The sequence below is a fragment of the Sarcophilus harrisii genome, chromosome 1 (assembly GCF_902635505.1).
Source record: "Sarcophilus harrisii chromosome 1, mSarHar1.11, whole genome shotgun sequence".
NCBI classification, from domain to species: Eukaryota; Metazoa; Chordata; class Mammalia; order Dasyuromorphia; family Dasyuridae; genus Sarcophilus; species Sarcophilus harrisii.
Genome location: NC_045426.1, coordinates 243,966,824 through 243,980,506, shown reverse-complemented (window position 1 = coordinate 243,980,506; position 13,683 = coordinate 243,966,824). Strand labels below are relative to the sequence as shown.

The following is a 13,683-nucleotide window of genomic DNA, read 5'->3' as shown; positions in this document are numbered from 1 at the left end:
CAAAGTTGTGCCAGTATTTTTAAGTCTGTGTATTCTTTCTTTCATTTACATTCCCCACTCCTATAATTCTTGAGACCTAATCACTAATAGTACTTCACCAGTGTCACTAAGCTATGTCAAAACTCAGACTTTGCCATGCCTTTACATAGATCTATTCACATTTCTAAGATATTCACCATTCACCATAGATGGTTATACCTTCTAATGTCTAGAGTGAAAGAGAGTTTTAATCTTGGCATTGCTTTTAATTAGGGAGGAAAGTGGTTACCATGCTCAGAACACCTGCCTAACTTGTAGGCTTTATCATCAGATAGAAAAGATTCATATGGATTTACTAAAAATATTATATAATTGTGATGCTTAAATAAATCTCTTCAAAATTTTAAGGTAGTTAATTTAAGACTGCTATAATTTATAAAGGAAAGAAATACTTTCTTTTAAAAAGAGTAATAAATCTCTAAATCTGCTCTAATATAGCTGCTTGATTTTATTTATTCTATTTGCAGAAAATTTAATTGATCTTTAAAAATTTATTACAAAATTTTAAAGTGACACTTTCAAGCTTTTCAAAAGTACTTATAAACAATTTTCTGCTGCTGCTAAGAATAATAGTTATTAACCTTAAAAATACGGTTATTAACCTCAAAAAACCTAAAAAATTCTTCTTTTAGGAAGTTTCAAATATTCTAAACATAATATTTATAATCTATTAATAACTGTTTCTTCTTCAGAGCTGAGCTGGTCAATGTTTAAAAACTCTATGAGAAAAAAAAATTACTACTTGACATACCTTTAAATTTAATCTGCATTAACAATTTTTAAAGTTTTAATCAATAAAACAATAAATCAAGTTTGAGTGTAATTTCAGAAGAATTATCTTTTCCCACCTCATTGGAGTTGGCTCTAGAACATCCTTGGTCTTCTTCCATGTCTTCTTCATTATACTTTGTAGGTTCTGGTTTGTGTTCACTACTATATACCTAATACCAACTATTATATTCCTCATTGTTTCTGTTCTTCCTAGAAATGGTATAATTAATCATCATTTGAATTTAAGCAGCATTTGAATCAAAATTTTTGTTTTTCTTGGGAATACATTTTTCAGGTCATAGACCTTCACTTTCTTTTCAACATTTTAGCTGACTCTTTTTAGTTTGACTTCCTGGAAATAATCCAAAAATCCAAAATTTTGACATGTAGAACATTTTCCACCTGGCTATATTCCTTTGAACTTTTCCATCATGTCCTCAGGAACCTCCTCATTGGGGCTCTCTTCATACTGCAAGATGAACCAGCCTTGGTACTCATCAGTACTCTCTGCACCTCTGAGTAGTAATCAGAACAAAGAACTCTTTCCATATTTATATCCCTAGCCCTTAGTACATTTTCTTGCTCAAGAAAATGTTTGATAAATATTTATTAACTGATTCATATATGGTAGTATTACTTATTTCTTATAGGATTTCTCAAAATACTCAGAGAGATAAGACACTTGATATCAAAAAATGATCTATCTCACTCAATTCCTCAAAACTATTCTTGGTATATTAAAAACAAAGCATATTGGGAATAGGCAGGGTACAATTACCACCTCACTTCTATGATATATGCATACTATTGTTATTGATCAAAAAGGCTGTCTAGCCTTTTCAACAGTGAAAAAGCATATGACTTCAAATTTTCATTGTTAAGAAAATCAATACTTAGTGTAATTTAGGCAGTCCAACTCCATGTTCTCTTCAAATTCCAGTCTCATTGGGCATTATAAATTATATCCTGCATGAGATTATGACTCCAGTCAGTTTGCAATTGAATAATATGTTTCTGTAATTAACCCACAATACTCAATTTATTAGTTGTTTCTATTTTAAAAATATTAATATTACCAGTTTCTGTGCTTTCACCTGAGGCAAGTATCTAACAAACCTCACTTGATCTGTTTGCAAACCCACTTGAGTCCGTTCATAAAAGCTTTCCACAAGGGCATTGACTAGGGAGCAAATGAAGTTTTGAACCTATTAATAATATTGACTTTTGAACATTCAATGAAAATGTCCATTTCATTAGTCTAGAGGCTAATAAAATTGGTGCTGGGGTCTGTCAAGATCTGAAAATAGAAGGAACATAATTTCTGGGGGGTAACATTCTGAGTTACCTGATGAAATCAATGACACTATTTGAGCGCAGTACTATTATTGTTATCTTTATATCCATTAAAAGTATGATCAAACAGAGTCCCAACTGTTAGTGAGCAGTTACTCAAGGTCCTAATTTCAGAAGAGTTGATGATAGTGGTGTAATTTAGGTCCTTCTGATATATATAGATATAGATATATATAGATATATATATTTCATATATATATCTATATATTTCATATATATATATATGAGTTTTTGAACATATATTTGATAGACATTCAATGACCATAAGAAACAGTTTAAGATAGTAATGCTGCTTTTTAAAAATAAGTCCGCTTAGTGACTTGCACCCTGCCAACAACTTGACCAGTAGAATTATATTACATATCATATATATATATATATATATATGTCTCTGTGTGTATATTTGCCATAACATGAGTACTTTCATCTACATCCCCTGTTACCACAGACCAAGACCAAATTCCCTATTCTGAGCAATCAATAGATGAATAAAAATAAAGATAGAAATGCTGGCAAACAGGAGAAATCTAGTTAGCAACAGAATATACAACATCTTCATTTTGAGGCACATTAGAAAAGAAAGCACTTTAAAATAACAAATTACAAATGGAATTATTAATGTTGTCAAAAGAGAATAGCAGAGTCAGCCTGTGTTACTATAAACCCATTACAATAGATCTTTCTAAAAACTCACTTACATTTCTTTGTACAGGTGAAAACCTATTAATCTTTTAACAAGAGTTGTTGTCTACTCTTGTTTTGGAGCTGGTTAAATATGGCTGGAATTGACACATTACCTGGAAGGCTCTCAGTGAGTCACTTAACCCTAATTACCTTACAATAAAATTAAATTTAAAGAAAGAGAGGTAAACTATTTAGTCCTGTAGACTGTGTGGTATTCAGGTTAAGAAATTCTTTAGTTTTCAATTTGTCTCAATGACTATGGTTGGTAAAGTGTGAAAGAAAATAGGAATTTGTAGACATTGGCAAAGTTCTTGAAGGAACTTAGCTATAAAATAGCTATCTCTGTCAGATTTCAGATATTTTGATATTACAAATGTAAGAATAATATAATTTATCTAACCTTAACTATTGCTTGATTATATAACTTCGAAAATGAAAAAGCCCCATGTCAACATGACATCATCACAAGAACTAGATAGACTCTTTTATTTTCAGCTGGATTCAATTCTTTTAAGTCCATTTGCCATCAAAGACCAAGAAGTAAAGGTCTTAGAAATCTTGCAGGTCTTGTGTTTGGGTTATACTATAAAGAATTTTTTCTGATAGACTAAACATTTTGCTAAATTTTCTTTTACACTGTTCTTCTTGTGACAAGAGTATTGAAAACTTTGAGTGTAATATGTGCAGTAAATTTTAGACCAGTGTGAATCTATAGATGACAAAGCAATGGCAACTAAGCATATATTAATAATAAGTATACAGCCTTTCATTTTCAAAGTTATCTTATGCTAACTTAATTTTGAAAATGCTTGAAAGAATTTTTAGCTATTACCAAAGGATTTTCATGGGTGAGTATTCACTTTTCTATCAAAGCTGCTTCTGTTGCCTTAGCTGCAAAATTATTTCCTTTAGAAATATGAGCATTTTGCCTAGTGTGAGCTTTACAATGCATCACTGATATTTCCAGGGGCAACTATGAGGCTTTTAGCAAAGAGATAATCAATAATCTAAGGGATACCTTAGTTTCCATGTAGTTAAGAAAGCCTTCACTTTTCTAAATTTGCCCAATATCAAGGTAAATACCCCAAACATATTTGCTATCTGTATATATGTTTACTCTCCTTTTAAAAATTGAATTTATTTTATGCTGAATTTAGAAAACAAAATAAGCATTTCCATAACAAGAGTAAAACAGAAAAAAAAAAAAACCACAACATGATTGCACATGAAATTGCAAATCTATTAGGTACAATTTGCTATTCCTTTTAAATATATAAAAGTTATCATTTAACTTTCTATTTTTCCTTTCTCTCTCCTCCCCTCCTCTCCCCAGCCCTAGAGATAGCTACCATTAAAACATAAATATGTTTTAATATGTAAAATCATTCTATACATACTTCTATTCATTAATTCTTTCTCTGAATGTAAATAGCATCTTCCTTCAGAGGTTCTTTGTAGTTAATTTGAATATTCATAATAATTAACATTGCTCTTGCTTTTATACAATGTTTTCATGGTTCTGGCTCACTTCATTCTTCATTATTTTGTGCAAATCTATCTAAATCTATCTCTGATTAATATTAAATTATGGTACCATAAATGGACACTGATAGATTAAGTCTAGGCTTTTCTTCCTCAATTATCTTGTCCTTGTTTTCTAAAAACAGAGTAGTGCATTTATTAGATTATATCACTCTAGAATGTTATTTGGGTTGGACAACAGAGCTTGTACGTAAGTAGTTTGATTTTTGCAGATATATTGTGGCTAATGGATATGCAATATAGCCACCACTTAATGAAGAATATGCAGATAGGTCAAATGTTCCAGGGTTAAAACCTATGCTTTCTCCATTATAATAACAGCTGTCATCACCATTCACAGACATCCTGGCATCCCCAGGACCTCAAGATAGAAATGAACTGAAAAGTATGCTTAGATTCATCATCTAGCCCTAATTTTTGAATGGTGGCTGTATTTGCCACCCCTTCTCTCTCATAGTAAGACAAATGGAAAGGTTATTAAAATTGAAGCTATCAATAACTAGAGAGGGTGTAATAGTTTCTTTCAAGGTTAAAAAGTTCTGTTCAGATTATTCTTCCCATTCTAAGAGATTAGAGGAATTGTTGTATAGCATCAAAGTTAAAGCCCTGGCAATTTTAACAAAGGCAAGAACCCAATCTTTGCAATAGCTTATCAAACTGAGAAATTAGTGTAACTATTTCTTAGTATGGGGAAACCTCATTTTTAGAATTGGTTCACTTTGAGAGGGTAGTATCTTCCTTTTGCAGAAAAGAGATCTATTTTACCTTTGACAGGCAATACTGCAGCTTGTCCAAAGATGCCTTATGTCCTTGTGTAGCTAAGAACTTAAACAAAGCAAGAGTATTGATTTTATTTTGGTCTTCATTTTCAGAAGCTATGAACAAATGGCCTACATAATGAATCAAGGAGAACTCTTTTGGAGAAATAAATAACTTTGAATTCTCCTACAAGTGTCTAGAAAAGATAGTAAATGAATCATGGAACCCTTAGGGAATTCTTTGACATACACTGAGATCCTCCATAATGAAAGGCAAATACAAATTTAGATTCTTCAGCTAATGGAATAGAAAAGAAAGTAGAAAGCAGGTTGATGAATGAAAAAAAAAAATCACATGGTCAGAAGTACAAAAGTTATAATAATATCATCCTAATGGTATGTCATGGGAATTACAAACTTATTTGCAACTTGTAAATCTTGCTGACAACTATAAAGTAATTTGGCAGTAATAGGATTTAATGCAAATATTATATCAAAATAAGATCCAAATGGACATGTAATCTTAGCTATAAGCAATGGAGAGTACGATAATAATTAAAAAAAAAAAAAGTCCAAATAGTATTTGAGAGTAACGACTACCCTCTTGTTGGCAAAGTTTTTATTAAACAACTATCTGGTTGATTGGAAAACCACTTCTTTGAAACTATCAGAGTTGCTTTATTATTATAAACTTGGAAAGGGCAATGCAGAATCATCAGAATGTCTAGAAATCAGATTTCTTGAGTCTAGAAATTGAGACAGCTTCCAGTTCTGGAATGCCTTAAGACAGGGATATTACATGGGGACTGACCCTTTTTGATAATATTTTATTTTTCTAAATCTTATGTTATTGATCATATTCCCTCAATTTGAGCTTTAGAGATAGAGTATTACTTAATGAATGGCCATAATTTATCCTTATAATAGCTAATACACCTTACTAAATTTTTTTTTTAAGTCAGTAACATTACAGGAATGAATCCCCAAGACAGAATCTATCTCTTTCAATTGGGGTGTTTTTTCCACTTTAGGTGAAGTTACTACTTATAGCACATAGTCAGCAAATCAGGGGACTTTTCTCTGGGGAGGTTCAAAAATATTCTCCCCGGGGTATATAATATAGAAGCCCATAATTACAAAGGTCTCTTCCCAAAGACTGATAGGCAAATAAGATGAAAGTAAAAAAATCATAATTTTTAAATGAAGATTCTATTTGACTGGGTTTCAAATGAACTTGGCCCATGAGGAACTGAAGGATACAGAGCTGGGGTAGAAGCAATATGTAAAAGGGCAGAGAATGGTTTGGAGAGAGTGCTTTTAATTTTGTTGTTCAGTCATTTTCAGTTGCATCTTTTTTTTGTTTTTAGTTTTTTTCTTTCTACTTATACAAATCATTCTTAAATTTGACTAAATTTACCACATATACCAGGTGCTTGGGAGATCCCACTCAAGGCCCTGCTTAGCTCTTCAGCCTTGTTTCTTTACCTGAGCATAGGTGACTAAGCAGGGATAGAGAAAAAATTATGAATTTGAGATAGCAGGGTCTCCTCAATCTCCCAGTTGGTAACCATTGCTCTATGGGAGATGTCTCCACAACTACTACAGTTTTATTTGAAGGAGATTATCCTTGACCAAAGGATGAGCACAATGCTTGGCTTACTAGAAGTAATGAACTTTGTAAGGGGTTTCACATCCGCTAAAATCTATGAAGGTGAAATGTCTACTCAAAATCCATGCTGAAGTGTCCATTTCCCAGAAGTGTAAGAGAGTACAGTAGTTATAAATTTCTGCTTCAATTTAAATTTTAGTCAAAGGATGTTTGAGTCTTGCGGTGCTCTAAACGCTTCTTTTGTGATGGAAATAGCCGTCCTAAAGATCTACATTGTAAATTAAGTACTTTCCTAATCTCCCTTTTTGAAGAGATCCCAGAGCGCTGGCTAACCTAACTTTTAAGTAATTATCTTTGGGGCACTGGGAAAGAGATTAAAACAACAAGAACAATAAACTGTAATTAAAGATGAGGGGGAAGAGGCTGACTCCCCCCTTTGGAGACTATTGAGGGCTGAACCTGATACTCGCCAGGGAGCAGAGCTAAGAGACCCTTTAGAGGGAAAGGGAGAGTGCACCGGTCCTGCTGGCTCCAAGGACAGTCTGTGTTGATAAAACTTATTTTATTTGTTTTCTAAGGAGTTTAAAAGTTGTTAGGCATATGTAGTGAAGGATGAAGGAATTGCTGTCTTTTCAGTTTTTCCCTCAGTAGAGGCAACATGATATGTTATATAAAGCATAATGAACATGAGTCAGGAAGCTTAATCAACCGATATTTATTAAGAACTTACTAGCAATGTGCTAATTATTGGGGATATTACAAAAAAAAAGGGAAGGCAGTCTCTTGCTCTCGGTGATGTTACAGTTTAATGAAGGAATCACACAAACAGATACAAAACAAAGCTATATACAGATAGGATACGTAGGGAATAATTAACAGAGGGAAGGCACTAAAATTAAGAGCGGTTGGAGAAGGCTTCCAGTAAAAAATGGGATTTTCATTTCCAATGGAGCAGTAATGAACTGAACCAGCTACGCCCAGCGAAAGAACTCTGGGAGATGACTAAAAACCATTACGTTGAATTCCCAATCCCTATATTTTTGCCCACCTGCATTTTTGATTTCCTTCACAAGCTAATTGTACAATATTTCAGAGTCTGATTCTTTTTGTACAGCAAAATAACGGTTTGGTCATGTATACTTATTGTGTATCTAATTTATATTTTAATGTATTTAACATCTACTGGTCATCCTGACATCTGGGGGAGAGGGGGGGGGGGGTAAGAGGTGAAAAATTGGAACAAGAGGTTTGGCAATTGTTAATGCTGTAAAGTTACCCATGCATATAACCTGTAAATAAAAGGCTATTAAATAAATAAAAAGAAAAAAAAGAAAAAATGGGATTTTAATTGGGATTTAAAGGAAACCCGGGAGGTTAGGAACCGGAGTGAGGAGGGAGTGACCCGAGCCCAGAGAGCCCCCAGTTTGAGAACAGTCAGAAGGCCAGTGTCTCTGGATCTAAGAGATCTGCCTAGCAGTGAGATTTAGCTTTTCGGTGCTTCCGATTTCCTATTTGTAAACCGAGGACTGTTGAACTCCCCCGGCCCCGAAAGTCCTTCCGACCTTTACATTTAGAGACCTTATTAAAATAAAACAGTCCTAAGGATGGTGTGCAACGTTGGTTCGCAGACCTTGAGATTTCCGTTTTATTTCATAGAACTTTTAAGTTAATTTAATTTCTTTTAAAGGGAGTTTTTTTTTTTTTTTTCTCTTGTCTGAGACGGATTGGGACTTGTCAGTATTGAAGAAAACAAACTCCCAGGTCAGAAACTGAAACAGACCTTTAGGTTTAGATTTCCTCAGTACGCCTGCGCGAATAGGCAGCGGTCAAATCAGCCGCGTTTCCTCGGGCTCACGGCTAGGGGGAGCTGCGAAATAATTCACTACCCATTTTCTTCCTCGTTCCTCCTCCCCTCATTGTCCTAGACTGCCGTCAAATGAAAAAAGCGGTCCGTAAGGCGGGATCGTGGCGCTCTAGCCCTCGCTGATCTCATCTCTATTGCCTTTTGTCCTCCAGCTTCCCCCTTGGGACGCTCGGCCTAGCGGCCCGGTTGCTAGGCGGAAGCAAGGCGGTTCCTGCGGCTGCGACGGCGGGATAGACGGCGGGACTCCTGCCGGGAGGTTTGAAAAGCGGGTGCTCCAGCGGCCCAAGGCCCCTGCCCGGCCCAGCCGCCACCGCTTCGTTTCCTTCTCGGGCCTGGCCGGCGGAGGCCGCCGTGACTCCAGCATTCTTGTAGGCGCGGAGGAGATGGGCGAAAGCGCCCGGGAGTAGGCGCCCCGGAGGGGGCTGAGGAGCCCGGGCTGAGGCAGCGGCGCAGCCGGCGAGAGCGGGCGGCTGAGGGGCCGGTGACTCTGGGAGCTGGGGAAGGAGTGGGGCTGTCCTCCGGGCTGGGGTCTCGGGGGTATCCGGGCTCCTCCCGATAAGGGCCTATTCTCATTCAAGAGCCTTTTCTCCCTCTTGGAACAAGCAGCAAAAATGGTCTCCAAGTCCGACCAGCTGTTGATCGTGGTCTCCATCCTGGAAGGTAAGCGAGCCTCCCCCCCTTCCCCTCCCCCCGGGTCCTTTTGTTATTACGACAGCTGGCAGGGGGGTGGGGAGAGAGTGGCAGGGGTCCTTCCCGCACCTCCCCCCCCTCCTCGGAGAGAGCCCCTTTGCCTCTAATGCGCTTTAAATTTTAAAGGAGTAGCGCGGGACTCTGTGGGTGTAGATATATTCCGCAGTCTTCTTCAAAATTTAGGAACTTTGAAACCAGCAATTAGAACCCTGGCCCCGGGGGGTCTAATAAAACTCCACAAACCTTAATTAGTGGTTCCGTGTGAGAGGTAATCCCCAGGACATCTGGAGGTAATAATGAGAGCTAGACATTTATATAGCTCTTTAAAGCGTGCAAAGCTCTCTACAAATGTGCTCTTATTTGATTCTGACAAACAACTGGGAGGCAGGTGCTATTAAACTCATTTTACTGATGAGGGAAACTGTGGCAGAAAGAGATTAGTGTCTTGCATGTAGCAAGTAAGTGTCCCTGACTGGATTTGAACTCAGTAAACATTTATTGAGTACTTACAATGTGCCTGATAATTATATTAAAAGCTGGGAATACTAAGAAAGAAAAACGGCATTCCCTGCTCTCAAAGTGACAGCCGGGAAACATCTGTGCACAGACAGGATAGATAGAAGATACATTCGAAAAATAATCAACAGAAAAGGCACTCGAATTCAGGGGGATGAGGCAACGCTTTCTCAGATGGTCCTGACTTCAATGTCCCATCTATCCATTGTGCCATCTAGCTGCCACTAAAGAGCTTTTAATTAGTAGTATCCCATGTTTTATTATATAGGGACAGCATATTAATGCACTTTGGTTTATGATATCAATGGTCCCTCAAAAGTCCCTTTTTTTTTTTTTTAATTTTAATAGCCTTTTATTTACAGGTTATATGCATGGGTAACTTTACAGCATTGCCAATTGCCAAACCTCTTGTTCCAATTTTTCCCCTCTTACCCCCCCACCCCCTCCCCCAGTAGATGTTAAATATATTGAAGTATAAATTGGATACACAGTAAGTATTCATGATCAAACCGTTATTTTGCTGTACAAATAGAATCAGACTCTGAAATATTGTACAATTAGCTTGTGAAGGAAATAAAAAATGCAGGTGTGCATAAATATAGGGATTGGGAATTCAGTGTAATGGTTTTTAGTCATCTCCCAGAGTTCTTTTGCTGGGCGTAGCTGGTTCAGTTCATTACTGCTCCATTGGAAATGATTTAGTCCTTTTTCTTTTAAGTTCTCTCCTGCACTGTTAGGTATTTCAAAATGAAGATTTTGCTGGGCAGTTTTAACAGTTAATGATGGGACTGCCCCTCTTTTCAAGAGTGAATTGGTAGATTTAAAAATACTATTCTTATGTATTTGATTTGGGGGGATATTTTGAAAATAAGTGCAAATATTGAAGCATCCATGTTTCTGGATAAAAAACAGAAACAAGCATTTCAAATCAAAAATTTGAAGGGGGAAAACCAATATCCAATTACAGAGGATTATAACATGGATAATCTTAACTATAAAAAAGTATATTGGATTATTTAAAGTTATGAAATATATCTGCAATTTTTTGCAAATTGTTTTTATCACTTGGACCAGCCAGTATATATTTTCATTGCACATTGCTTTGTTAGGCACTGTAGGAGGCAGAGAGCTATAGATAAGACTTCTAAACTTAAGAATATTAGTTGACAGAGATAGAATGTCATATATAGCAAACAGCTAACAAACTAGTTTGGAGCTGAGTACATAATGGAGAGTTGCATATAAAATATGCAACAAGACCAAAAACCTTAAATGCCTGTTCGAAGATCTTGTGTTTTACAGTGATGATGATAGGAATCTGTTGAAGAATTTTGAATGTGTTGGGATGTGTATGACATGATGCAAATTACTTTAAAAAATATAAGTTTGGTGACTGTGAAAAATAGTTTGGTAACTGTGAAAGATGGTTAGGGAAGGGAAGAACTGGTAAATAGGGAAACCAGTAATATTAATACAGTAGTGGAGGTGAGAGATGATGAGAGCCTAAATTGTGGTCAGTCTTATGTACACTAAAGGCCATTCAGATATATCAACAGTCATTGGATAAGGAGGTTGAAGAAGTAAGAGTCCCAGATATCTGAAACATGGAAACCAATGAGACTGACAAGAAATGTTGTGATGCTGTCAACAGAAATGGGGAAGTTTTGTTGATAAGTTGTTTGGGGATATGAGGAATAATTTTTATTTTTGGCTTTTTTGAATTGATGATGATGATGATGTGCATATATCCAGTAGACTAGATATTGGGAATATGTATTGGAGTTCAAGAGAAAAATAGGGGCTGGGTTTCTGCATTTTTATCAGTAGAGAGATACAACCATGAAATAGAAATCAAAGAGAAAAAGGCCCAAGACAGAGTCTTAAGAGGACATAATACTTAGTGGATGGGACCAGGACAATGTTTCAGTGAAGGAGTAGTCAGAAGGAGAATGAAGAGTTGTGTAAGAAAGCTCAGTGCAGGAAAGAGTGTGCTTTTTGGAAAGTGTTGAAAGCAGCAGAGAGTTCATTAAAGATAAGAGGATTGAGAAAAAGGAATTGGATTTAGCAGTTTAAAGTTGATACATCAGAAGAGTATCAGACAAGTCAGAAAGCCTAATTGAATGAATGAACGAGAACAGGATTTATTGAGCTCTTAACGATATTTAAAATACTGTGCTAAGTATCAGAGATGCAAACTGAAAAATAAGACAATCCCTGATCTCAAGGATCTCACATTTTAATGGGAAGATGACACATATGGAAGATTTCAGCTGATGGTCAAATGAAGATGTCTCATGATCCTTAGGATGCAGAGGCAAAAGAGGTCATCATTTAGACTAGAAACCTTAGGAGTTATCCTAGGCTCTTCATGTAGGAGTCATCCTGAACTCCTCACCTTTGTGTCTTCACGAGAACCTTCTCATCTCTGATACTGCCACCACTTTAGGATAGACCCTCATCACCTTATGCTGGCATTAGGCAGTAATTTACTGTGGGTCAACCTGCTTCAAATCTTTTCCCCATTCCAATCCATCTTCCATTCATCCATTAAAGTTGTTTTCTTGATATTCTCTCTCTCTCTCTCTCTCTCTCTCTCTCTCTCTCTCTCCTCCCTCTCTCTCTCTCTCTCTCTCTCACACACACACACACATACACACACACACACCCTTATACAATAAACTCCTCTTGACTCTAGGATCAAATAAAAAAATGTTGTATTTGCATTCAGAGCCCTTGATAACATAGTCCCTCTTCTCTTTCTAGTCTTCTTACATCTTACTCCTTGGCCCACTATGACATGACCTCCTGATTGTTCCACAAGTAAAACACTGGACTTTGGGCATTTTCTTTGGCTTTCTCCCATTCCTGAACTCCCTCACTTTCTATTACTGACTTCTGTGCCTTCCTTTAAGTCCAGTTAAAATTCACTTTCTGTAGGAAGTCTTCCCCAATCCTTCTTAATTTTAGTGCCTTCTCCCTGCTGATTATTTCCTATTTATCTTGCATATGTCTTGCTTTGTCTCTCTTTATTTTTTTATTAAAGCTTTCTATTTTAAAAACATATGCATAGATAATTTTCAGCATTCATCCTTGCAAGATCTTGTGTTCCAAATTTTTTTCCCCTCTTTTCCCCATCTCCTCCCCTACATGGCAAGTAATCCAATATATGTTAAAACATGTGTTATATACACACAGACACACATATTTCATATATACATATTTCTATACATGTTTCTATACTTATGCTGCACAAGAAAAATCAAATGAAAGAGGAAACAAGGCGAAAATGCATGCAAACAACAACAAAAAAAGTGAAACTACTATGTTGTGATCCACAGTTCCTCAGTTCCCACAGTCCTCTCTGGATACAGATGGCTCGCATCATCACACTACCATTGGAACTGGCCTGAATCATCTTACTATTTAAAAGTTGTCTTCCTTTATTTGCTTTCCCTATTAGATAACTCTTTGCAGAGAGGTACTGTCTTTTGCCTCAGTTTGTATCTCCATGCTTAGCATAGTCCCTGTCATATAATAGGTGCTTAATAAATGTTGATTGATATTGGCTTTTTGAAAGGAACATGAGGAAATGGAGGCCTTTTTTTTTTTTTTTTTCCTGTGAATTTGTTTTCAAAGAGTCCGAAGGGAGGTAGCAGTACTTAGATGAGGGATCATTTTGATGATGTCTGGATTATTATACAAAGTTAGATTTGAGTTTGACTGTAAATAAGGTAGTATATGGCTAAGTAGATAGGTGAGGGGAGGATCAGACAGCAAGGCTACATTATCAGACGTTGCAATGACCATGGTATCCTCATGGAACTGTGAGGGGGTCTACCTTGATTAGAGCAGAGGAT

General features: G+C 36.4%; 1 protein-coding gene across 2 annotated transcripts in view; it reads left to right on the top strand.

The window, feature by feature from the left end:
* The first annotated feature begins 8,813 nt into the window (after positions 1–8,813).
* CEP120 (centrosomal protein 120) overlaps positions 8,814–13,683 on the top strand; it is a 100,256-nt gene continuing 95,386 nt past the window's right edge. For both annotated transcript variants that reach the window (XM_012542613.3, XM_023497239.2), the window contains exon 1: positions 8,814–9,280. In XM_012542613.3, the coding sequence (XP_012398067.2) occupies positions 9,232–9,280 (49 nt within the window). In that variant the 5' untranslated portion in view covers positions 8,814–9,231. The remainder of the gene's footprint in view (positions 9,281–13,683) is intronic.